This window comes from Mus caroli, unplaced genomic scaffold, assembly GCF_978045245.1.
Source record: "Mus caroli unplaced genomic scaffold, Mus_caroli_1 scaffold_2, whole genome shotgun sequence".
Classification (NCBI taxonomy): Eukaryota; Metazoa; Chordata; class Mammalia; order Rodentia; family Muridae; genus Mus; species Mus caroli.
Window position 1 is genome coordinate 165,840,475 of NW_028227257.1, and position 27,898 is coordinate 165,868,372.

The 27,898-nt window shown below is 39.5% G+C and overlaps 1 protein-coding gene across 2 annotated transcripts; it reads right to left on the bottom strand.

Moving 5' to 3' along the window:
- Arl5b (ARF like GTPase 5B) lies at window positions 1-27,866 on the bottom strand. Of its 2 annotated transcripts, none has more exons than XM_021155848.2 (6): window positions 27,601-27,866; window positions 14,625-14,685; window positions 12,858-13,005; window positions 9,259-9,342; window positions 7,308-7,459; window positions 1-6,152 (listed from the first exon to the last, which is right to left on the bottom strand). In XM_021155848.2, the coding sequence occupies exons 1-6, from the start codon at window positions 27,647-27,649 to the stop codon at window positions 6,104-6,106; spliced, it is 543 nt and encodes a 180-aa protein (XP_021011507.1). In that variant the 5' UTR covers window positions 27,650-27,866; the 3' UTR covers window positions 1-6,103. The 2 variants fall into 2 exon arrangements, with proteins under 2 accessions (XP_021011507.1, XP_021011509.1); XM_021155850.3 differs by lacking the exon at window positions 27,601-27,866 and adding an exon at window positions 16,587-16,606.
- Between the last annotated feature and the right edge of the window lie 32 nt (window positions 27,867-27,898).

The following is a 27,898-nucleotide window of genomic DNA, read 5'->3' on the forward strand; positions in this document are numbered from 1 at the left end:
TTCATATTGAAAAAGTGTTTATTATGACAAAAATAAAACTGTGGACTGAAAACAAATGGATATCATGCTATATTGCACCATGATTGCAAAGGAGCCAAAACCTCTCTAACAGATTAACAGTCCAGAGCAAACTGCATCTTTTTCCTTGGGTAAGTTGGCATGCACACAATTCATTAGAACATAACTGAAGAAATAAGAAAACCATGAATATGACCTAACATATAAAAGAAGCATTTCATGATAGTGGAAAATGTTAAAATTCAAAAAACATTTTCTTTCAACAACCTCATAATCAAACAAGTTTGGAAGCATTTGTAGGGTGTGAGGGTGTGAAATGCTTTTGGTATTTGCTTTGACAGTTTCTTGGTTAGCACTTAAGTATCAGAGCAATGGCGCACGTATCAATTTCTTACTTAGGGTTCCGAAGCAGTCTGTGATATGAAGGACGCTGTTTCCTCCTCTGTGAACACCAGAGGGCCCACAGACAGATGAGATCCTACCTTGATCTTATTAATAATACAGTCTTTTGAACCAAGCTGCTTGGCAAAGATACTGTCAGACCACTTGCAGAGCCTGAGATGTAATAGATAATAATGTATATTTAAATCTCATAAAATGAACATACATGCACATTTAAAGAGTTTTACAATCCAAGCTAAAAGTATAACAAATCCAGGGCCTGTTTCTCCTTACTGTTATAAAGCACCAAGTTATGTGTGAAGACGAGAATGTTCAATTATGATCATTATACTCCCATTAGAATAAAGCAACAGTGAGGCCGGAACTGCCAGGAGCTTGCTCTTTCCTTATCTTAAACTATGTTCTGTGAAAGAGAGCAGCATGGAGAAACAGAAAATGATCTCATAATTGGAAAATGCCATAATCGTCATTTTATTTCACAATTTCAGTGAAAACAGCAGCTAAGCTCTTTCAAGATGAAATCTAGATGAAAAACATCCACCATGAGACTGAAAGTTTACTCCAAGAGAATAAATGGAGGTGGGGGAGGAGGGCTCAGTCTCCCTGAATTTCCTGAGGGAAAATTTAAGACTAAAATGACTACTGTTTCTCACAATTAGAGCTAAAACACAGCAATCAATCCTGAACTTCTGAGATCAAATGACAGTCATTTGCGGGTTTTAGCACACCATCAGTCCAACTGCAGACCTTTCCTCTCCTTTCTGTAAGGAATTAAATACTGGGTGCTTTGCTCAAGTGTACCTGGTCACCTTCTTGCTGGGAAACAAAGAAAACAAAAATCCTCGCCCAGCACTCACACTGCCTCTAGCAGGGCATTCTGCATATTCAAAGACATTTGGGTGAAGGGGGTGTTATGGAAGCTTCGAACAACAGCCCAGACACTTAAGCAGAGCACTTTGTGGAGTAAAAAAATGAGGTAATAATTATTTTTAAATTAAAAATTCACAAGTTGTGCAAGAAAACCTTTTCATTTATTCAGATGTTCTGATTTCTAGACTCCATCTACACATAGCATGGAGAAAATGCAGACTACTGGCCTTTAAAAAAAAATGAAGACGCCTCTGTGTGAGTACAGTTCCAGATTCTATCCTAGCATGCTAACCAGTCTTCAGGCTTCCCAGCCATATGAAATGCAATGTAGAGCACCTAGGTCTATTGACCTCTATATAGCTTTGGTCACCTATAATTCTTAAAATATATCTTTTTTCCCCCCCAACCCTGGCTCTTGGATTTCAGTCTTCACACTAATATTAAATGAATAAAGATGAGAAGACATGAAAACCAATGACCTTAAAAAGCAGCCGTTTTCACACACAAATGGACTTAAGTCTTCAACACACTGATGTCCCGGCTGATGATACTCTTTCAGCACTGCCAAGCCAAGTGTTTAGGATGCCTTAGAAGCAGTAAACAGACACACTAACCACTTCTATCCAGTCAGAAAAGCCAGAAAAATAAGGTTAAGTTTTGTAGAAGTGGGTTTCCAAAATACATGGGTGCTGCTTAGAAGCAATTCTAAGCCATTTTTTGATGAATAGAGTTTGTCCTTTGCACTGTCTTTAGATAGAAATTCAGCTTAAGCCAAAGGAAAGCTATTTCTTCATACTGTGTTGAATACACGCTAGAGGACGTGATGCTTGGGGGGGGGGGGGGGAACCACACAGTGAGTAAGACCACTCAGGTGCACCACTAGAAGCATTCCTCTTATTATTTTAGATTTGAAAAGACAGTGACAGTGCGTAAGGCTTCAGAATATTAAAGAGAACACATATCTGAGGCTTGGTTTATTTAAAAGCTCCTCACTTTGGGAAGAACCAAAAGAAGGCCATGAACAATAGTGTCTTAAATCAACTAGATACATGATAAATGGGCAGATTAAGATCAGAATCCAGCTCTTGAGACAGGCTTTGCAATGTGTGGCTAGACAAGGCTAGAAGCTGTATCTTGAGGTGACCCCTGACAGAAGGTAAAAGACCTTTAGAACTAAAGTTTAGGTGTGTGAGGATTTTGTTCCAAAGCCACAGATAAGTTGGCACATAAAATCGGCCTCTAGAGATAAGTGCCAATAAATCACCATAGTGTGGAGGCACAAGGTATAATCCCAGTCTGCTGGCTAATCCACAGTTAACACAGTGGGGGTTTAATGATCGGCCTTGGAAACAATTCTGCTCATAATCTGTTGAGATACACAACCAAAGACTTAAAACCTCTTATCTTCTTCAAAGATTTCTTGGTGGCCAGGCTTGGTAGCATCAGGGAATATTGTTTACAGCATTGTCTGTATCCCTCATTCTTTCCACAGGGAAAACCAACTGTTTCCTCTTTATGCTACAATGAAAGTTAAATTATATTCAATCAAAATGCTTACGGCAATCCCAGCACTAGGGTGGGGAAGCAGGAGCATCATGGCCTGGTGTTGCTGCTCACCTTAGCTACTTGAAGCTCTGTCTCCGCTATTCCTATGGGAGTTATGTAAAGCTAGACCTGTAAAGAATGAACTGTATATATTGTTTTTCTAGTGTATATAGAATAAAAGCAGTATCCCCTTAAGAATGCTAACACAAGAACCTAAAAGCAACCATTACAGATTCAACCCCCCAATTTTCAATAGGTAATATATATTAATATTTCAGGTTTTAAGAAATTATATCACATTAACAATAAAAATATTTAGTGCATTCCCTTACAAAAGCAAGTGTTACATGTACAGTGATTCTCAAATGTGCTTCTAGGTGACAACATGCTTGGGTAAGGAAATGGCACACGTGATTTGCAAAGTTTTTTTTGTTTTGTTTTGCATTTTTAGCTGTAACATGTTGAGAAGATTCTAAGGTAAAACTTAATTTCTTCATTTTTAAATTAACAATACAAGATAATCTGAAGGTGTAGAGTCAGTGTGTGTGTGTGTGTGTGTGGTTCTGTATAATACACACGTTACTAAATAACATATGGAGACAAAGGAGAATGTGAAACATAGCCACTCCCCTCCATCTCATCCCTGTTGATGTGACCTTGAAAGAACAGAGTAAAAAAACTGAGAACTCATCTAAAAATAACAAAGGCACCCATCACACATTTACAAGTTCGTGAAATAATATTTTACAGTCATACGATTTACAGCAAGTGTTCAAGTGAAACTCTTTAGCATCGTATGCTTACTGGGGTCCAAACATTCTCTTGGAGTAAAGCACAGCTAGTTTCCTACTGAACAAACAGCAAGGCTGATGAAAAGCCCCTGCAAAGGTCTCACAGGAACTTCCTCACGAGCCCTATCCAATCAACAGCACAACATCTACTTGACTGCGGATTGCATTTCCAAATAACTAACAGCAGGTGCTTCTAGTCCAAGTGAATCATACGCCTTTAAAAAGGATTTACAAGTAAAATAAACTGTACTTTCAACAATTAAATAGCAAATCTGCATCTATACTAGTAGCTGTTTGACAAAATACAATCAACTATTAAAAAACACTTTCAATATAATGCTGATGTGGTAATATAAAAAATAACCATATTATCTGATAGAAGAAAATTGAACCAGCCAATCTTACTAGATTCAAGAAGGCAGAAAATTATTTCATAAGAAGAAATATTGGGACATTAAATATTCTTTTTCTGAGGACAGGCTTATGAGAATTATTATTTAATATTTATGGAAAATAATATAGCAAAGTAAAATTCAGGCAAAGTGTGCTTTAAGTAACTGGTATTTTCTCAGTTCCCATCCCCACCCCTCAATCACCATGCACCATACACACTGATTTATATCTGCTTTTCTCTCTCATCTTTGATTATGAGTTATATTTAAAACACACAAGAAAAAAATTAAACTTATCCTTTACTTCACATAGAATCACTAAGAAAAAGATTCAAAGGTTAAACAATTTCCAAAAGTTCAGAAAATTTCCCCTCTAACTACTTTCTCAGATCAAGGGTACAAACACTAAATAAAAGTAGTATCAAGTTCAACTAAATTAACTAAATATAACAAACGAGTACAACCCAAATGAGAGTAAAATTTAAGGCATCTTACATACAAAAACCCTGAAATTAAAATACCAATTTTGAGCAGGTATTTATGAACACTGAAGCTTATTTTGATCTAAATGAAAAATACTGAAAAAAACTAAGAAGTACACACTTTCTCCCTTTCATAAGGCAGATGACACAGAGAAGGCTAATGACAACATGTGTCCCCCTTTCAACTTAAGGGTTCATTCTTACTTTCATCTTAGACAACTGCTTTGGGAACCATTAACACAGTAAGTCTGACTTCAGCATTGGCCCCTTTCCTTCCATTTCTGTAACCAATTAAACCATCTACATTGCTAAGAATATGACAGTCTGGTCTACCTAGTGAGTTCCAGGGCAAGGACTCCTGAGGGAAACCCTATCAAAACAAAACAAACAAGAAAACCAGCCAAACAAACAAACAGACAGAACATGAACACTGAGTCTCATAGGAACATTCTAAAGCTAGGAATAGATTCAGAGCACCCTATAAGAGTTTAGGAACAACTCTACATACACAGAGACAGGAGGTGGGGCAAAAAGAATTTGAAGCCTCTTTCACATCATCCTCAGCCAAGTTTATGGAAAGACCATGTTATTATGCCTTTCAGTAACATACTGCTGGTGATAACGATGCTCTGACAGCTACTAATACAAACCTAAGAAAGCAAAGTCTGCTGCTAGAGCAGGGGTGGTATCTCTGACAAAACTGCGGAGGTTACACTGATAATAAAGCAGATAGGAAAGTGACAGAAAAACATACTCCAAGTGTCCTGGCTCTAATTTACATTGGTGTGTTTTTACAAATTCTGCCAGTTACACACACACTGAAACATCTTAGCTACTAGATGGAGCCAATAGTGTTTATCACTGAAGCTGGGTTTTAAACTCATGCTTCACCTTGATTAGTTTTTAACCAAACATGGTTGGCAGGAAAGTGAGCTTAATTCCTTATATAAATAAATGGACTAAATAATTCCCATGCAAAGAGTAACTTAAAATTGTACTATCACATGCAATGAGGTGAGGAAAAAAAATTCATGATGTTTACACACACACACACACACACACACACACACACACACACACACAGAGAGAGAGAGGAGGGGGGGGTTCTAGGTAGATTTTCTTCACTGTAATTAATTCTGTCCAAAAGACAAAAAGGGTTTGTAGAGCAAAGAATGCTTAGTGCTGGATAAACAATACATGCCGGTTCCCACTACTGTTCTGTCAAACCAGTATCTCGGAAAGAGGAGTGGTGGCCAAGAGGTGAAAGAAACTGGTTATAAAGGACATAACGAAACTTCAGATGTCAGGAAATATATGACAAACAGTTTTTACAAGGCAGTCACTGAATAGTTAGAATACACAGTCAGAAGAGTCCGGCTTCTACAACACAGTTACACGTTATGCTCGTCCGACTGAGATTAGTACATGGGAAACGAAGGTAAGAAAACATCTTTATGTTCCAGTACAGTGGCACTTGATTCAAGCGTCACTTGGAGGTTTGTGTTGTCATAAATTAAACATGCTGCTGCCTCAGCAGCCAAAGGTATTAGGAAAAATGTTCATATCACCGAATAAATAGAGAAGTCTTTTTCAAGCAAAAAAATTATCTCACACCAATCCTGGAGGTCATCCACTCTAGACCTTGGCACAACCTAAACAAAAGACAGAAGGATTTTAGAAATTAGAAACTTTCTGTGGAAAGATCGAAGCCACAATTATTAAGTCTTATTTAAAGGTTAGCGTTACACTCGGATGCTATTTACATATGCTGATTGACAACCTTTTAATCCTCACAAGGAACAGGGTCTGAAGCAGTACAAGCTAGCCTCAAATCCTCTATGCAGACAACATCAAGGTAAGGTTCTTACCCTGTGGCCCTGACCTCATCTTCAAGTGCTGAGACTACAGAAACATGCCACCACCCTCAGTGTGTGGAGCAGCAGGGATGGAAGCCAGGGCTCTGTCGTGCCTGGCAAGCAGTCTCCCAGTGGAGCCGACCCTGAGCCTCCATCAGGGACAGCTCTCTGATAACATCCTAAGTGAAATTCCAATGCAAGTGCCCTTTAAACAAAGTGGGAAACTGCTCAGTCTCATCTTAAAGATTCAAACTGTCCAGTTTTCTCATTAGGACTGCAAATACCACACCCACTGAACCGTCTTAAAGGGAGCTAAAACCACTATTAAAATAGCAGAAACTTCTCTTTATTCACAGTCTCTAAGGAATGAAAGGGTACAGGCTCCACACTTAGCTACTACATTGCCACATAGTTGAGAAAGAGAAAACCAATTGTCAGGCTGCTATGAGGATCCTGTCATGAACGAGGTATCACACATTACACACTGCCTTCCCCTTGTCATAGTATCTACACACATGTTCATAGAAAAGCAAGAACACACTACATTGGCCCTGTCAAACGTTCCTCTAGAAATGTGCTCCTGAAAGGACTCTTGATATTACAGGAGACAGATTGTTAAGTCCTTTCAGAAAGTGTGTAGTTTCTTTAAAGCTCTATCATGAATTCAGGTGACATTGCAGCTCTTGCTTAGAAAGTAAATGATGAACAAAAAACCTGAAATCTAAACATTTAATTCCACAGCTTCTTATGCCTTCAAAAATATTACATGTATGTTAAAAATTTGAAGAACTTGGAGGTAAATTAATTATTCACTAGAATTATTTCAAAATGTTAAGCCAGAAAAGCAATATAACAACCACCATGCTTGGGAGAAACAAGAGACGGGGTCTGGGAAAGACGGTGTCGGCCTAGAGCTGTGAAAGGTTGTGGGAGAGCTGTGGCAGCACCTACCCTTCTCCTGTGAGCGCACAGCACGACTGGATGTGCCACGGGTGGTCCTTGATTGAACTAAGGGTGAGGTATTTGGAGATTTCAGCTGCTGTCATGCACCCTTTCATATCCTGTTTATTTGCAAAGATAAGGACTGCAGCTTTCCTTAAATCCTGTAATTGACACAAAATATTTAACCATCAAACATGGGAATAACCATGAATCAAATTAATGTGTGAACTATAAAAAAACAAGTTAAACTATGAAGTCAGAATGTAAATTGTATCCTGCTGGCCACTTATAGTAAGGCAACTCTATTTTCAAATAATCTTGTCCTAACATTTAATTTTAAAATAATCTTACCTACAATTAAATGATCCATTCTAATAAAGTATATGTGTAAGTCAGAGAATTCTTTTTTTTTTTTTTTTTTCTGTTTTTGGACAAAAACGGCCAGATTGAAAAGAATATCTCAGGTTGAAGCCTTAGACTACACGTGTGGTCCTCCCTACAGTGGGAAGAAGGTAGACTTACAGCCTTGATAGGCCTGAACTCACTCAACTGTGTTCACTGCAGCTTTCTGTTTTGTTTTGTTTTGTTTTGTTTTTAACATCCAAAACTTTATGACATAGCCTGACAGAGCAGATCAACTGACATACAACGAAAAACATTACTACTTCTGAAATCACTTCTAAACTTCAGCTATTTGCCTATGTTTTAGCTAGGCACATATCAACATGGCTAAATCTCATGTTTCTGGTACTGGTGGGAGTGAATATGTATGCAGCCACTATGGTAGACAGTGTGAAGTTCCTGCAACAAAGTAAATACCTAATACCATACAACTCAGTTACGTCACTACTGGGAATACACGTCAAGACTCTGAAGCCAACAGGTCACACAGAGATATGCACATTTATATGTACTGCTGCACCACTCATTAAAAGCCTCAAATGGAAGTCCACTGCAACTGAATACAGAGAATGTGGTGCATATATAATGAAAATTTTCATCTGTGAAATAAAAGTGAAACATGACTTTTAAGGGAAGTGGATCAAAGTGAAGATCACTGTGTCAAGAGATATTAGCCAGAGTAAGACATACAAGTATATTTTGTCTCATACATGAGATTTAGTTTTAAATTGATGTGTGTGTGTGTGTGTGTGTGTGTGTGTGTGTGTATTCATACTACACATGAGGGTGGTGGTCATCAAAATAAAAAAGACAAAGTAGGAAAAAAAAGTTCTTATGGGAAAGAAAGGGAAGGAGAGGGGAGTTTCCAGGGAGTAAAATGACCAGCAGTAGGGGGAGGGCAGATGATGGCAGGCAGTGGAGGGAAGAGCTAAGAGCTAACTAAAATCACACACTGTATGAAAACACCATTAAGAACTGACTACTTCTTTGTATGGCAACCTATTAACTTTAAAATTCAGATGTAATAAATTGACATTACAGAAAGATAACATAACATTAGTTTTAAAAATGTAGAGTTTAGTATTTTACACATCTACATATAGGGATAACAATTACTATATTTAAGATTCTAGATACTTCTGAGAAGAAAACCTTAGGTTAAATAGCATGTACAAGAATATGTTTTATTGTGCTTTCTTTTTACATTTCAAATACATATAATTTGGTTACCTCCAATTATTCATTATAGTAAACTCTTGGCTGGAAGACATTTAAGTTTTGTTGGTCTCCCACCATGACTCTAATCTTAATTTATCAATTTTTTTAAAAGCATGAATCAGTACTTTTAATTCTAAAAAAGTTAAAACTTATCTTTTAATTGTTGTAGCAAGCAAATTAACAGGCTTGAAAATACAATGTGATTTTGACTCTGTTTAACATACAGTTTTGCCTATGATGAAATTACCGGCATTGTTTCACATTAATCTTTGCATAGAACAAAATCAACTCACAGATAACTTACTCCATCACGTTTTAAAGATTTACTTTCAAACTTTACCTCATGGGCCAACATTCTGTATAATTCTTCTTTCGTAATAGCCAGGCGTTCCCTGTCAATGCTATCCACAACAAGAATGATGAACTAGAAAGCAATAAAGGAAGAAATTAGTAGCATGCTCGGTTTTCTACAAAATCACTGCTTCAGCATTAGCTCTCACTTGGCATTGTCCCTGCTACAGAACCCCACTGCTTTTCCACCAGAGAGCACTGAACACAGAACTACAGCAAGCAGGCGATCCAGGTGTTAACAAGTAAGCAACTTGCAACTTCAGCAACTAAAAAGCACAACCAGTCTACTAAGCTCTTGATTGTAGGTAATGAAAGGTAATGTATACAGCAAACCAGGAATCTCTATTCTTTCATTAAATTTCATCGTCTCCATTCGACCATCCGTTCAAGCCAAATCTCAGCCTGTGTGTCATGACTCATGGATATCACATATTGACATTATGGTCCATAACAGGAACAAAACTGCAGTTATGAAGTAGCAACAAAAATCATTTTATGCTTGGCGGTCACCACAACATAAGAAACTGTATTAAAGGGTTGCAGCATTTGTAAAGTTAAGAACCACTGAAATTTAGAAAAATCAATAATTTGTTACATGTTTATGTATAAGGTCTTCTGCCTATTAAGGGAAGAGTTAGGTCGACAGAAAAAGATAAGCACATTTTTCAAAAATAACAAACACGGCATTTTTTACAGAAGGAGTTTCAGCAAAAAAAAGTTCAAGAAGTGTGCTGAGCCTTGCTCAGTCCCGTGCACTGGCAGTATGCCGAGATGCAGGTGAGATCTGAAAAAGGTACAAAAACCAAAGGATCTGTGTGTGCACCTGTATGTTGGGGTGGGATGAGAGAAAGGTATGTGTGTGTGTAAAATAGGTATTAAAAAGTAAATATACAAAACCAAAAAAAAAAAAAAAAAAAAAAAAAAAAAAAAAAGGAAAAGCCGGGCGTGGTGGCGCACGCCTTTAATCCCAGCACTCGGGAGGCAGAGGCAGGCGGATTTCTGAGTTCGAGGCCAGCCTGGTCTACAAAGTGAGTGCCAGGACAGCCAGGGCTACACAGAGAAACCCTGTCTCGAAAAACCAAAAAAAAAAAAAAAAAAAAGTAAATATACAAGCTGGGCGTGGTGGCGCACGCCTTTAATCCCAGCACTCGGGAGGCAGAGACAGGCAGATTTCTGAGTTCGAGGCCAGCCTGGTCTACAAATCGAGTGCCAGGACAGCCAGGGCTATACAGAGAAACCCTGTCTCGAAAAACCAAAAAAAAAAAAAAAAAAAAGAAATATACAAGCAAATGAAAAACTAAATAAAAATAACTTTGTTAAACACAAACAAGAACAATGTGAAAAAGAGCTATTAAAGCAAACTGTGGAGAAGAAAGGATTAAAAACTCAAGCGTTAGCAATGCCATGCACCATAGAGAATAGGACATTAATCTATAAAATTTCAACAGGGAGGCTAGAATCAATTTATAGGAAAATACAAAATTATGAAGTATCAACTGCAGCAATCTCACTACAAACCAGAAAGGCTTAGAAAGGAATAAAAGGGAGGGAGCCCAGCAAAGAATGGGCAGAATCCTGGGAAGTAATGGGTTAAGGAAAGGAAGGACTCAGGAATTAACCCCCTGAACTTCTTCTCCCAATGGAGATGCTCCCTTTGGGAGGCCAGCTCAAAGTAAAGAGTTTTCTCAATGCAAGATTACAAGGTTGAACGATGTGATTAGTGAAACATCACCTCATAAAATCTTTTTCTGGAATCAAAGGCTGCAAATGTAAATGACCATGCGGCATGCTGCAATAAAATCTTTGTGGTAATTGAGATGTACTTGTAGAAATGGTTTACTAGAGGAATATTTAATGCTAATAGCATCAGTCATAAGATATCTCTGTTTGGACCCAGGCTAAGCCTAGATTGTCAGCAATTTCAAAAACTACCCTGTTAAAGTGTTTGACATGCACTTGGGTCAGCTTGAGTCATCTTTAATTTATTTCTGTATAAAAACTGCTTTTCTTCACAGCTGGAGTTAAGGAGTTAACTATAAGCTTTGACAATGAACTTTGAAAAAGTAGCTCTGTTACCAGAGTATGTGAAAATGCTGTTATTCTCCAGTAGGATTTTATTGTACAAATGTGTACTCAGCTAGATTATAACAATATTTGCGTAACAACCACTTCTGTCCCTCCCAACCCCCACAAAGAATATAATTCAGGGCCATTACAAGTGTTGCATGCTGACAACCTGTTTGTTATTCTGGCTTACACAGTGCACTGAAATAGTACACACACAAAACTATATTAGTAAATATATGTCCACAATATACATGTTTGTTTGCTTGTTTTTTTAATTTTATTTTGAAAGATAAAAATTTCTATGCATTATGCTCCCTTCCATCTCCAATTTTTACAAAATGTCATTTTAGAAAACACGATTTCTTAGCTGTACCTCCTTACAAAGAAAGCTTATATGTGCAACTGCACACCATTATTATAAATGAAAAAGCTCAAAAGCACCACATGAGCATTACAAAACTCTTCCTAGGCAGACATACAAGTACAAATGAAGGTAATAAGGATGTATTCCCTAAGCTAATACTGAACTGATAAGTAACAGTAAAGAGAACAGGACACCCTGGAAAGTCTCCTGCTTAGAACTGCTCCTCTGTGAAGCTCTGCAGATTTGCCTCATGCACTGCCTTCTCAAGGGCCCTCACAGACCAGCACATGCATCTCTACAAGATACCCTCACCATGCTCCTCAGCCACTCACTCAAGGGCCTGTGTCTTCTACAATCATGTCAGCAGTTAGAGCACCGGAAACCTATGCTTTCAGTGTAAATATGCAGAAGTTAATGAAGTCGGAGTTGCTTCTCTTGCCTAACACCTCTACTCTATTTATTTTGCCTTTAACACAATTTCTTCTCATGTTTAAAAATAGTCAATAAATATATAACAGAAAATTGATGTTCTTTGCCTTTTTCTATCCCAGATGAAAAATAAAAACATTTAAAATGCTAGTGACAGCTGGGGATAATAGCCTGCAAATCCTTTCTTCCCCATTAATTATAGGAAGTTTCATTCATTTCAGGCAGTGTCAGATTTCTCCAGGCCACAGAGCATGGGGCACTACGGTGAGGATGATAAGCTTCTCAGCTGAGAAGGGTCCTGGCTGGGCACAGTGTTGCACCTCTACAATTCCAGTCCTTAGGTTAGGAGGCAGAGAATCACGAGGATTGGTATAAGTTAGCTTCCGGCCCGCATGAGCTGGGTACAGCGAGTTCTATGCCAGCCAGGTACATTTCACATGCATATAATCTATTTGACTTTAGTAAAATAGCTTTACATGTCAGTGTTTTCCCTGACTCTTGGACAGGAAAAGCCCATGCTCCCTCTTGGATCTTACTCCATCTGTGCAAGTTTCAGCAGTGAGACAGTCATGACCAGAATTTAGCACTCCTACCTGCCTTTTGTTCCATGATAAAATTTGAATTCCTTATTGAAGGCAATTGCTAATATCTCCTTACAGCCTAGCCATTTCCTATGCTGATTCTCTGGAAAATTTTTAAAATAAAACTCAAAGATAATTTTGGCATACCTCTGTGTTTGAGTAATAGGTGTTCCAGGATGACCGCAGAGATTCTTGACCACCAATATCCCACATAAGAAAATGAGTGTTCTTCACAACGATTTCTTCAACATTGCTTCCTATGGTTGGAGAAGTATGAACTACTTCATTCATTAAGCTGTTGAAGACATCATTGAAAACTCTTTTGTAAATCGTAAGAACCCCAAGAACACTTTATCTCTATGTTTTTAAGAGAAGTCAACCTTCCTCATTTGTACCAATCATAATAACAGTTAACAAGAGAAAGAGAAGCTTGGAGACTTTCTGTACACTTAAAGATGTAAACAGTGCAATCCCTGAAGACTGTTTTCTGTTTTATAATGGGATGAACTGCAAGTCTGACACACAGAGATGGGAACACCGTGATGTGGGTTTGCACACCCGTGGGCAAAAGGCCAATATGACCAGTTATTATACCAATCTGATGAAACCCAATGCTCTACCCTGGAAGACCAATTTCTGGAAAACTGTGACCATAATACTTGCAGACTAGCAATAACCAAGCAATATTCTGTTACCATTTTGATGAAGGTCCATGTAAGCAAGATGAGCGTTGAGCCATAAAAACTAATTTAGGCACACTAACCTACCATCTTAAAGGCCGCAGGCAAATAGAAATTTGATTTAAAATGAACTGTATTTAGAATACTGATTCCCATATCACTTGTATTATCTTAATTGCTTAAGTTATATTACCTTATTCAACATACACATTTGCTGATAACATTCCATGATAACATGTATTTGAAGACAATTACAATTTTCTCTTGAGTTTTATATTTTGTATTTGACACTATGTACAAGACTGTTATCAGAGATATTTAAGCTTTATATTAAAGACTAAATGATAGTAAATTGTATTTTAGCTAATGAATGAAAATAAAGAAATGATTCAACTCTAAAACAATAGCACATAAGGAGGAGCCTGTTTGCAATGTAACTAAAAATGATTCAGTTAGGCCCCATGAGAAAGCGTACATCCCTGGCACACTGAAAGCTGACAATATCGCCTTTTCCCCCCCATCTTCTTTTATAGTGCTAGGAATTGAGCCCAGAGACTCCTGCAAAATGGAGGATTGCTCTGCTGAGCTATAACCCAGGCCCAGATAGGCTTAAATGCAAGATGTGGAAGAGCATATGACGGTGCCAAGTACCATGTGAGTATTTGATAAAGTGCTCTGGGTAGAAATAAACCCATGCCCACAGCTTAACAATGCTTTGGCTCTGAGAGGATAAAAGGAAATTCTTCTACCCTGGATTCTTGGGGTGGTAACATTTACTGAAGATGAGCATTAATGTATCTCTAAGGATTTCAAGCTTTTCAGTTTTGGAAGCTACTAAAGTAGCAGTTTGACCACCACCACTTTAGACAGGTCTGGCTCTGTTAAACAACCCCAAAGCTGTTAGGGACGAGCTGCTTCCAGAGCCAAGCCCACACTCTGCTTCCCCAGGGCTCCTGTGGGAAGGGGTAAGTAAGAGGCATTTTCATCACCTCACTCAGGAGCATCTGTACTTTGTTTTAGTTTAATATTAAAGTCCATTCTTCCTTTCACAGTCAGAAGGCTAGGGCATGGTGGAGACTTCAGTGGACATCTTATTTTACCTTTTTATTTGGAAATATAGAAAAAGCTACATGTTTAAGTCAAACCACTGCATTATTAAAAGTGGGAAGTGTGGCATCTTATAACTTATAAAAACCAAGTTTTCAAGAGCTAGTAAGCAGGCACAGATACTTACAACTGATAGAGAATGGTGGTTTTCCCTGCGTTATCCAGTCCCACAATGATTACTTTGTGCTCTAAGGGAAAAAAAAGAGTCATGAACATTTATACTATTGCACACTATAGCACAGACTATCCACAATGATCATTATAAACAAGATTCATCAGCTAAGCACCCACTACTGAAGTATTATGAGAGAATCTTTATGTAGTAAGGACTTGCCTTGAGTTAAACCACCCAGTGTTTTCTATGAAGTCCTCCTGTAAACTTGTTTAGATTGGCTAGCTAGAAACAAAGACTTTGTTCACTTTCAAGTAGAGGCCGAGTCACTCAAATAAAAACCTGGCATCAGGACTTAAAACTGTGAGTATAAACTGTTGGCTCTACTCACCTGCTCAAAGTCTCCTGCTCTTCAAGTTAGCTTTATGTTGTTTTCACACAAGCAGATTTTCCCACCTTCATATACCAACGTTTTTGCCTTTCCTTTAAAAAGGGCATTTACTGCTGAAAACTACAACGTTCTTTCCATTAGCGGGCAGGTTTTACATTAATTGGCAGAAGTAAAAGCAATTACTTAGCCTCAATGGTTTTTACTGAAAACTGTTTTCTGTAATCATTCTAAGTGGATGTTTCTGCTGACGCTGTCCAACAAAAGCCTCTTCCCCTTCTAATGATAGGCACTAAATAACCATTTTGTTATAAGCAGTTATTAGGCCTCTCTAATTATTCTGTTAAGTGGTACATATTTTGAAATCTGCTTTGAATGAGTGATAGAAAATTGCCTCCCCTCACCCCATCTATTCAGTCTGTTCAGGTTCTTCTTTCTAGGAGAACAGGGGGTTCAACAAGGTCCCTTATCTGGGGAGAGGGGAACTGACGGCTCCTTAAGGGTGTGGCCCCCCGGTATGTCATCCATGCTCCAGTGAATGGCCCTACAAGCAAGAATATACAAGCAGCACAACTAGAACTTGGGGGGTGTGTATGAGGGAATGGGAAGGAGGAGATGAGGAGGGAGGACGGAGAGGAGGGGGAAGAAGAGGACACAAAGTTGGGAGGGAACTGAGGAGATTTGGGAGGTGGATCTGGAAGGAACAGGAGAGGAACGTGGGGGAGGAATGAGAGGTAAATGTGATCAAAATCAATTGTATATAATGTATGCATGGATGTATGAAATTTTCAAGCATAAAGTATATATAAGGATTCTCCTTCCTAGCACTAAATGCTTATGCTGCAGCTCTGTGCTTCAGTGGATGGTGGAGAGGGAAGCTGCAGCAACAACAGGAGAAGACGTCTTCTTTCCCAGTGTGCTTCACTGAGAGAGAACTCTTTTCTTGCCTTTATCACCATTTATTTGGCTCTTTATCTAGTCTTTGGTGATGGGTAGCTGAGGGACCCTCAGGGAGGAATCTTTGGCCAATAACTCCAGGGATGTCACAACTCTCACACTAGTTTAAAGGCTGGTGATATCAGGTATGAGCCAAGAATGTACGCCCCATACTCCAATAAAGATCATTAAAAGTGTAACAGTCTAAATTTAAGACAATATGGGAAGATTTGTTTCTTCTCTGACCTACCTCTTCTCCCTAACATTAGTAGGCAACTAGATTTACCCTACAGACAGAAGAAATAGAAAAGAGCCTTTTATAGGAAATACTATAAACTTGGAGTTATGACAAGGAATTAAATTCTTATTATCTCCCAACCTTGTAAGACTTTCATGTGATGTTTAATCCTCCCCAAAGTAAAACATTTGTTTGCACAAAGCCGTGCACTTGGATTAGTGTGGCAAACCCCTTCCCTTCATTTTCTTCGCAGCAATTCTTTTAAAACCAGCTAATTTCAAAATACCAAGGGGTCATATCCAGCCAATAGGGAAAAGACAGAGTCCCCCACGCCTATCAGGGTAAAAACCAAGTGCACATCTCCGGGCACTTGCTTTTTTGGAGTGTACCCTCTTAATCAAGAATAAAGTTTTACCTTCGGGAGACTCTTCAGTTGTAGAGCTGGTCTCTTCTTAAGACAACAGCAATCTAACAACACAGTTGGCAGCCTGAGCAGAGACGGATGTAATAGTATCTAGCACTATGGTGATATGTTCATAACTGTTAAGTAAAAAAGAACCAGGTGGGCTGACTGTGTGAGTCCCAACCTGTAAGTTTAGCACTCTGGAGGATCCCTAAGTTCGAGACTAGATGGGATGACAATCTTCTCTTGTCTTCCAATGGTGTATTCATTATCAGTAAGAACTATCTCTAGTATATTACTGGACAAGTATACAGGACAACAAAGGTGAATTTCATGCTTACAAAAGCTGCTTTATAGAACAACAACAACAAAATGATTATAACTGACTTGATTTTCCTTCTAGGCCCTTTGGCTCCATTCCCTAGGTTTGAATGAAACCAATCTTGACTTGCTTCCCCTGACTGTTGTTCCTTAAAGAACAAGAGCACTCTTTATCAACAGAGGGACAAACAGACAGCTTGGACCCAAGCATTCCCAACCTGCTAACAGCCTGGCTCTATAGACCTCAATACCCCTGCCTCGGTGAGAAAAAGGCCATCAAAACAGCAAAACTTGGTTGCACTACCCCGGAGCTCTTGTCTCTAGCTGCATATGTATGGAAAGATGGCCTAGTCGGCCATCACTGGAAAGAGAGGCCCATTGGACTTGCAAACTTTATATGCCCCAATATAGGGGAATGCCAGGGCCAAAAGAATGGGAATGGGTGGGTAGGGAAGTGGGGGGCGCTATGGGGGACTTTTGGGATAGCATTGGAAATGTAATTGAGGAAAATATGTAATAAAAAATATTAAAAATTAAAAAAAATACCATATATTTGTGACAAAAAAAAAAAAAAAGCACATACTGCTCTTTAGAGGACTGAGGTTCAATTCACTGAAATTACATCGTGACTCACAGTTCTAGTGGACCTTATGCCCTCTTCTGGCCTTCATAAAAAAAAAAAAAAAAAAAAAAAAAAAAGAAGTCCTGCTCAGAAAGAGGGAACAGCATGCATGGGCAGCAGCAGATGGTTTGCTGCTGAAGCAGCTCTTGGGGGTAACTGTGACTATTTTTAAAATGGTCTGTGCTACAGGTGATGATAGTAATATTAAAGGCCTGATATTTACACTCATGAATAATGCATTGTTTTCAAAGGTTGGTCTTCAGTGTGAACTGAGGGGAAGAGACTGATGGTAGACGGGGTATAGGTTTCATTCCCATTCAACTGGATATTATCCTCCAGATCCCCCTTTCTTCACAGCATAGGGAACTCAGGCAATCAGAACAAAGCATATCATCAGCTCAGCCTAGGACGAAGGCATGCACGATACCTTTCAGATAAAATGGCCTAATTTCTCATAAAAATGTCACCAACAGCCTAAATCTATATATGCAAATACCACAAAAAGGACTGCACTTTGTAAGATCATGAAGTAACGAAGTTTCTTTTTGATCTTAGCTCTGAAGAAGCATCAATCCTATCTATAGAGCAAGAATGAAAGCAGGATCAAAGGCGAGCTACTAAGGGCCATTTGCCCTGTTATGTAACAGCAACATTCCTTCCAACTGCCCACTAGGCACAATAGCTAACAGTTCAACTCCCAAATACTAGTTGGTGTTTTTACAACTCAAAGGGCAGCAAGGAAAGTGTAGAAAGTGATGTGAAGGTCTGGATATAGAATCTCCTCCTCCTAAGAAGAACAAAAAGACAAAGCAAAGCAAAAATCCCTGAATGTACTGCCCTTATATTTCAATTAATAAGGCACATAGCTTCTTAAAGGTATCCTTGCCAGGGTGGTCTGTTCCCAGTCCACACACAGACTGAGCTCCTTCTGTGTAGAGCATGTGACATTTACTATGGGATGTCTAATTGGGACCCCAGGCTTGAAAACATGACAGCACATGTTCTAAATACTGTCTTCTAATTGGGCATAATCAACCGGCCACACACATACAATTCCTGTGTAGGAAACAAACAAAAGCAGTAGAACTCTGGGTCAGAGACACGTTCTGTGATGTTGCTTAAGTATAAAGAATTTCCCTTGCTTGTGCCATAGTAAACTAAAGCCAATGTCCCACGGCGTTTGCACATTTGTACTATCTGTATACTTAGCAGTGACTATTATGATTTCTTGATCAAGGAGGTTAAAAAGGAAAAATAAATAAAAGAAAATAAACCCTTTTAAGAATTTATCAGGACCAAGGTAGCATCAACTGAAAATGAGAGGGAATCTGTCCCCAAAGTCAAAATAGCCACCAATCTGATGGGGCATTAGACATTTAATGTCATTTTGACCTCAGTGTAGAAGTAAAGATCTCTGTCTCACTAGACTTTAGATATCTCATGCCATGTGCACATGTTTTAAAACCTCATCTGGTTCACAAGGCCTTGAGAGGAGAGACGGTGTGTTTACTTCTAAGTCCTCAAGCCACTCTTCAGAAGACCAGACATTCAATTCCCTGTCTCAAACAGTCTACGTTCGTTATTTAGAATGGGCTTTGAAATGCCAAGTGAGCCTTTAACCACTTTAAGAAGCGCTATTAACTTTCTGTCACAGAGCACAAGCAGGAATCCTTAGGGTAGAGGTCAGACATCTGGAATTTGCATCCACTGGGAAAAGCTGGGGAAAGCATCAGGCTGTCAAGCCAGAGGTAGGGGCTAGTCTGGGCTAGACACAGCAAGCCACTGCCTCAAATGCCAACAAGAAAAGCTAAAAGAAAACATAGTGTGTAGTACTCCATTGTGTAAATGTACCACATTTTCTGTATCCATTCCTCTGTTGAGGGACATCTGGGTTCTTTCCAGCTTCTGGCTATTATAAATAAGGTTGCTATGAACTTAGTGGAGCATGTGTTCTTATTACATGTTGGAGCATCTTCTGGGTATATGGCCAGGAGTGGTACTACTGGGTCCTCAGGTAGTACTATGTAAAAAACAATGAGTTTACTAGATTCTTAGCCATATAGATGGATCTGGAGGATATCATCCTGAGTAATGTGACCCAATCACAAAAGAACACATATGATATGTGCTCACTGATAAGTGGATATTACCCAAGATACAATTCACAAGCCACATGAAACTCAAGAAGAAGGAAGACCAACCTGTGGATACTTTGATCCTTCTTAGAATTTGGAACAAAACACCCATGGAAGGAGTTACAGAGACAAAGTGTGGAGCAGAGACTGAAGGAATGACCATCCAGAGACTGCCCCACCTGGGGATCCACTCCATATACAATCACCAAACTCAGACACTATTGCTGATGCTAACAAGTGCTTGCTGACAGGAGCCTGATAAAGCTGTCTCCTGAGAGGCTCTGCCAGTGCCTGACAAATACAGAAGTGGATGCTCACAGCCATCCACTGGACTAGGGTCCCCAATGAGGGAGCTAGAGAAAGGACCCAAGGAGCTAAAGGGGTTAGCAGTCCCATAGGAGGAACAACAATATGAACTAACCCACAACACCAGAGCTCTCCTAGGGACTAAACCATTAGCCAAAGAGTACACATGGTGGGACTCAGGGCTCCAGCTGCATATGTAGCAGAGGATGGCCTTGTGGGTCATCAATGAGAGAAGATGTCCTTGGTCCTGTGAAGGCTCTATGCCCCAGTGTGGGGAAATGCCAGGACAGGAAAGCAGGAGTGGGTGGATTAATGAGCAGGGGGAGGGGGAAGGAGATAGGGAGTTTTCCGAGCGGAAACCAGGAAAGGGTTTTTGAAATGTAAATAAAGAAAATATCTAATAAAATCAATAAAAACAAAAACAAAAAAACCATAGTGTGAACCGTCATGTTTTAGGTTTAAGGTCTTGTTTGTAGACAAGGACAAGTTGAAAACTGGTTAACAAGAAATATAACGAAAGAAGGGATTCACAGAGTCAAGAAAGATTAAAGTTTTCTTCTGCATGTTTTCACTTTCACTAGCAAGAACAAAACTTTTTTAAAATTTTGGTTCAGAATATCTCATGTTACTGAACAGAATACTATTGGAGGGAAAAGGCATCCAAAAAGTACTATATAGTGATGTGATTTTTTAAAGACTGTTAAATAATGTATGCAAATTTAAGTTATCACATTAAAGTTTCATATTGTTAAGAAAGAATGTACCATTACTATACTACAGAATACACAAAGGCTGTAGGCTCTATCAATTCCCTGCCTAGTTCTCTAGCTTTCCCAGTCCTACTGAGGAGCCACAGTACAGTTCAATGTCTCCTCCAACCTATAGAGTCCACCTGATGAGTCAACACTTAGCTAACTTAGGAGTTCTAAGGGAAAACACTTGCAAAGCACCACCACTTCAAAACATCACCAGTACAAAGTAACAGAGAGGGAGGTATGCATCAACAACACTCTTTCTATAAGTAAGAGTTCAACTCCAGTGTTCAATTAAGGAAAGAAATGTCAGGAATAAAAAATGTAAACTCTAAGTGTTTTATCTTTTTAAGACAGGGTCTCCCGGTGTAGCTCTTGCTGGTCTGGAACTATGTAGACTAGGCTGGCCTCAAACCCAGGGATCTGATTGCCTCTCTGCCTCTGAGTGATGAGACTCAAGTCATGTGCCACGGCTCCCTGTTATGTTTTATGCATACTTCATAAATTAATATTCATAATTATCCTGTGACAAAATTCCATCACTCCTTACTTTACTGATGAGGAAACTAGATCTCAGGCTCTTATGTAGCCTGCTCAACATCACACTACTTGGAAGGAAAGATGACTGTAGCTGGCATTTGATTCCCTGTACGACACTCTAGATGACGCACTGTCCTAAGAACTGATCAGCTTTGAACTCTATTTTCTCTTTCAGTTGCAGGATACACAAGCAAATGCTTCCACATCAGTAAGTTCCACTAAGCATTTGGTCAGGGAGAGGGCAGGTTGCACAATGGGCTCAAAAGAAACAGAAATGTGCTATTGTGTAAGAGCTACAGATGAAAACAGGAGAGATCTGAGCAAGACTAGGCAAGCTTAACCTCAGAACAGTCACAAAACACTATACAAATGTGCGGAACACACTTCTTTCTTCAAAGGTAAACAGTAAACGGACCCACAGAGATTATAGGAGCCTCATTAAGAAGTCTCAATGAGTGTGAAATGAAGCCGAAATGTTGTGGGGTTTACTGAATTAGGAACCATGATTAAGCTATCAAAACCAAACAAAAACGGACAAACCCCAAAAATTAAAACTAAAGTTATTTGCAAACTAAGCAACAAAAATCAGTAATACAGTCAAAAAATAAATCACACAACGATGTAAAAGTACATCAAATTGAATAAAAATGAGTAGCTAGATCAATAGCAAAAGGGGTATGTTTAATTCTGAAACGCCTGTATTGGGCCTGTCCTTAAGACTTTAGTTAATAGAAGAAAAAAAAAAAAAAGTCAGGCCAAAGCAGGTAGAAAGAAGGAAATAAATAGCAGTAGTTAAAAACAAAAACAAACAAACAAAAACCCAACTCAACTAGTTTTCTCTTTCTTTTTCCCCATTAAAAGATTAAGCAAAGTTCAAGTCTCTATTGACCCTAAAAACTCCACATGGCCGTAAGGTCCTAAGGCTGTAAGGCTGTGCCTGAGAACAAGGACCCCCGCCTACAGACCAACACCATAGACTACTACACACAGAAAAGCGGGCACACAGAAGCAAGGCCACTGTCTTTCCTTACTGACATCTACCAGGGTTCCAAAGGAATCCACTTGGGGGAAAAGTGTTTAATCATCTCCAAAGTAGATAGATGTCCACGTGAAAACACAAAATCTCAACTTAACATAAATTCAAGTCTGTCACAGAAATGAATAGAACAGCTAATGTTTCTGGAGGAAAGGAGCAGGTATCTTGAAACTGTCAAAAGCAAAAAGCCATTCCAAATACTTGGAGAACTGGGTTGATGGCTCAAAGTTTAAAAGTTTTTTAAATGGATAAAGGATCTAAAGTGTTCACAAACAGCAAGTAAGAACATGAACAAAGGCAGAGCCAGCACTTGCCAGAATGACTAAAGTTAAGGCCTGACACCATCAACTGTTGCCAAGATCAAGAAGAGAGCCTAAGAAAATTTAAAAATAATAGCACTTTATTTGCCCTATGACTTTAAAACTGCTCTTCTACATATTAACTCTAAGAGAAAGACAAAGTCTATGAAAGTTCTCCTGGGTCTGTGAGTACCTCAGAGGAAAGCATTACTCTTGGGGCTGAGTTCTGTGCCCTGGAACATAGGGTTGACTGTCTTTCGACTACCCATATTGTTTAATCCATCAGGACGTAAGGGGAGAGTCAGTTACAAGAGACTCATGGAGAATACTTCCAATGTAAAAAAAAAGCTTTGCAAAACTACATCAAAACAGAAAAATAGACAATAAGACAATGTCAAAGAAAAGAGTGATGTGAGCCTTCACAAAAATATGCCCCCAGAGCAGTAAGAAACAAAATACTCAGCTCGAAGAATGGAGACAAAGGAAATAACCTAAGATTAGAACCTTACCCCATAAGAAAACATTCATGTGCATCTTTGGCAGTCGTCTTAACATACACTGGCAATAAAATGTCCAGAAAAAAACAGAGGAACAAACCCTAAAATAAATAAATAAATAAATAAATAAATTCGGCAGTGTCAAAAAGGAACATCTTTACATTGAAAAAATTACCAAGAACCCACAGAAATGAATGAAAAACAGATATACAAGGAATTATATCTTTTTGAAACTTAAAAACACCTGAGAAAATTCTAAAACAATCAAAACAAAGAAAAAGCAATGTTTTCCAATCCATAGCTAAACCAACTATATGTCAAAACTGAAGATCAGTGATACATTTCCAGGATTTTAAATTTAAAAAAATTATAATTTATAGATGTCCCTTTTGGGGTGGGACACAGACTCTCTCCATAGCCCTAGCTGTCCCTTACATAACTCAGTACGTAGACCCAGGCTGGCTTTGTACTCAAATAGATCTGCCAGTCTCTGCCTCCCGAATGCTGGGGCTGTAAAGGTGTGTGCCCCCACACGAAGCTCTATAGATACCTCCATGGCATCTTTTCAATAATTTGTATAGTTTTTGTGTTTGTTTGCTTGGGGTTTTTATATTTTTCTTTTGTTTGTTTGAGAGAGGGTCTGTCTACATAGCCTTGGCTGTCCTGTAACTCACAATGTAGACCAAATTGGCTTTGAAACTCACACAGATCTGGCTAACCCAGCCTCCCAAGTGCTGGGATTAAAGGCGTGCACCACTGTGCTCGGCTGAATTTGTATACTTTTAAAGGGAGACATAAGTACAGACAATGTTAACAAAGAGAAACCCAGAACAGCTATGTACTAAGAATTCCAAAAGGAAGAAAAAGACACAGCATCTGCTAGGTGCAAGACGGAAAAACTGTTAAAGAGCCGAGCTTAGGCCTACAAAATCTCTCAGCCAATGCACAAAGAAAGGAAGGGAAAGCAGTAAGACAATTAGAGCAAACTGGCTCCATAGAACCAAATTTTAATATCACACTAATGAAAACTCAGTGGAGAACAAACCGAAGGTCTGAAGCACTGCTATGCAGGAAGGAAAACAAGAGGCATATAACTGCCTCCTCCTCTGTCAGAGGGATAGATGATCATGGCTCAAATTCCCAGCGAGCTGTATGATAAAGTAGAATGCACATGTTACTGTGGTACAGCACTTTATGCTGAATAAAATAAAGCCAAGACCTAGCACCTGGAATAAATACATTTTGCCAGATACTGTGAATAAAGCAGTGAATAAAAAAAAAGTTCACACCTCAAGGAGATTATTTCTACTGAGTGAGTCAAATGACCAAGAAATTTACAATACAATTATAACCAGAGATAAGCATTACCCAGATACCAGCAATTACACAGAGAGTTGGTACTAGGGCAAAAGCTGCTCCTGGGCATCTATGGAAAAATGACTCTACCTAGTGAGTCTGGATCGGATATCTGAAGGAAATCAAGGATGGACTTTTCAAAAGTAGGGAACAAACATACTCTAGGGGACAGGGCACAGGTTTTGTTGGATGCCTAGGAAATCAGCAAAAGCCTTGAATTAAGAGCAGAATTAGTTCAAAGGAAATGGTTAAGACAACAGCCAGCAGGCAAAGTCAGACTCATCAACAGCTGAGAGGGCCCCAGGGGACAACACAAAATCTGCTGTGAGGAAGAAATGAATTAGGTGCCAGAATAAATAAGTTGCTGATTTTTGGTTGTGAAAATGAACTACAATTAAAGCTTTATGTCATCTGTCCTTCTGTCGAAGAGAAAAGCTGACCTATCGATAGCGTATACAGTCACAACAAAGAGAGAAAAAGACCAGGCCAATGCAAGGTAGAGAACTTTTAAAAATCAAGTTAAAAAGAAAAAGGAAAAAAATAAGAAATCTTGGAAGCGTTAAGAGGAGAGCCTAAACATGCACCCCCCACCCCCCCAGGCAAGCATGTATTCTATAAGAACACATGGTGCTCAGCATTGGTGGCGCATGCCTTTAGTCCCAGCACTCGGGAGGCAGAGACAGGCGGATTTCTGAGTTTGAGGCCAGCCTGGTCTACAAAGTGAGTTCCAGGACAGCCAGGGCTACACAGAGAAACCCTGTTTTGAAAAAACAAAAACAAAAACAAAAAAACAACAACAACAAAAAAAAAAAACAAAAAAAGAACACATGGACAACCATAGGTTAGCTCCACCAGTGATAATTTATCAGCCTTCTATTACAAAATGAAAGAAACAAAGTTCCATTAGACAATGCAGAGCTTTGTAACTTATCCCCAGGAAGATATCACACGTAAAAGGATGCTTAGAGCTCTTTAAAAAACTGAGGCAAGAGTGAGGACACACTGAATGACAGATAAGGGAAAGAGCCTGTAGGTTGCTGTCACTTCTCTGATAACCATCACCCCACTGGGCTTCCACACCACCTCACTCTAACTTAACAGGTAGAGTGAAGACTTGGGCATATTATTCCAATGCTAACTCTACCTGGGTACCATTGAATAACTGATATGTGCAATGGTAAGAAAGATGCCAACACTGGTACTTAATTTTGTTGCTACAGAAAACAAAAATTCCAGACTATTGTATGAGTCTGATCTCATTATTCCACATCAGGAAAATACCTAATGACCAAACCCTTCATGGGTTCCTACTGCTTACTGTCTTGGTCAGCATGTAAGAAAGACCCTTATTGATCTAATTTCCTGGTTACTTCTGCAATCTCATCAAACAAACAGTAATTAAACCATGTTCAATTTCTTTAAGTGTAGCCAACGAACCTCTCTCTTTTCAAGCAGCAGCTCATCTGCCTACACCAATATGCCGGATTCTACTCTGTCTACATTCAACCCAAACTCCCATTCCTCATTGAGTCTGTGTACACCTTACCCTGAAAGGCTTCTGGAAACCACCTGAGAAGGATCACTCCCTGGCACCATCAGTCCGCACTTACAAATGTCTGCACATTTCGGCAAACAATTTCCTACACTAACTCTTGAGTGTTCTATGAGCACAGATTCTGTTCTGGACCTCTGTAGCTACTGGGTCTAATCTGGAAGACTGGTTTTCCCACTAGAAGAAATTAATCATGAGCACGGAGAACACAGTGATACAAGCACACCTGTCTCTACATTTCAGCAGGAAAGATAAAGAAATTCTAAGATGGATCTAGAAAAATCAAACAATTATGTAAAGGCAGGCACAGGGCACATGAAGGCTTCCATCATCTTCAATGACTGCTCTTTTCATCTCCCCAACCCCATTCCAGACTGAATATGGAATCCTATAATAAACAGAGATAGCAGCAATAACCTATTATAAAGGGAGAACCAACACTCTGATCATTTTTATTGCTAAGGTGGGGGGGGGGTTGATAAAAGGTAATATTGTGTAATTCATTTTTATTTACACAAATTTAATTGTGCAACCAATATATATTTAATTATATGTTGAAATTGTCCTTGACATAGTACTTTTACAAGCATTAGAAAATGTTAAGTTGCTGAAAAATAGTGCATGACATAGTTACTGAGAAACATCGCCGGTAGCTTCAGTTTGGATACTCCAAAGTCACTTAAAAGGGAGTATTTATCTGTGGTACTTGCATACAAACACACATGTGCCAGTGTGCTTGCATGTATTCATAAGCTTGAAAGGGGTTTTTAAAAAATCAGCGTACAGAACAAGTGAATTAATGCCATTCAAAATGATTTCACGGTTTAAATCCACAAAACGAAGAAGGACCTTATTAATGGCAAAGACTTGGTACCTTCATAAAAACAAAAGTAGTTTATAAATCATGCCCTACAAAATGAAACAAATGGGAAAAAATTTGATCTTAATACTCAGAAACCATTCTGTTACAAGAAAGACGAAGACTTTATCATTGGACCCCTTTCTGTCTAGTAGTGACTCTTCTCAGGACAGCATTGCTTATTCTGACTCGGAACAGGTTTTACAACTTCTAGGTAATTCATGACCTGTTCTAGAATAATTACGGCCACGTACCATCTTACACATAACCAAAAGCATTTAGATTTTTTTTTCACGCCTACCGGGAGGAGGGGAAGCTGTGTGTATGTGTAAAAATTTCAGAAACCCGTGCACCTGAATACTCACTCACTCATTCTAAGTCTTGACGAACAGAAATCAGAGCCAAGTCAGACAACGTGAAGGTGCATTGGCTTAGACGAGAGGAAGGTAAACAGTGCAAAACTCCTGTTTCGTGTCAAAGAAACGGAAAGTTTTGGGTTCTCGGGGAGACACTTTCCTGGGGCTAATCAGACCTAAAAGATGGTTCGCTGAGACCGGAAAGGCCCGCAAACAGATTGCAGGAATATGTTTTCACCTTGGTTGGCTAAAAGCTGCACACGCGTGGGATTCCTGGCCATCGGGTGCGTCCCCTGCCCGGGCTCCGGGTCCCCAGATCCGAGTTCTACCCTGAACCCTATCCAGATCTCAATCTGGACTTGCCAGCGCCGCGTCCACCCTCCCGCCGGCCTCACCTTGGTTACAAAAAAGGCTCCACAGTTTAGCGAAGATTAGCCCCATCATGAGCCCCGGACGGGACAGACTTCCTGGGCAGCACTCGGCGGCAGGTGCCGCGGCGCCCGCGGGGGAACCGAGGGGAAGCCGACCCGGAGCCGCGGAGCCTCAAGAGTTCAGCGAAGCTTTGGTCCTCCGAGGAGCCGGGAACCGCCGCAGACTCCTTTGTTCGCAGCGCGCTGAGCCCAGCCCCGACCCGTAGTCGCTCGGTCTGTGCCCACCTACCCTGCACAGCCTGGGCTGGCCACGAGCCCCGCC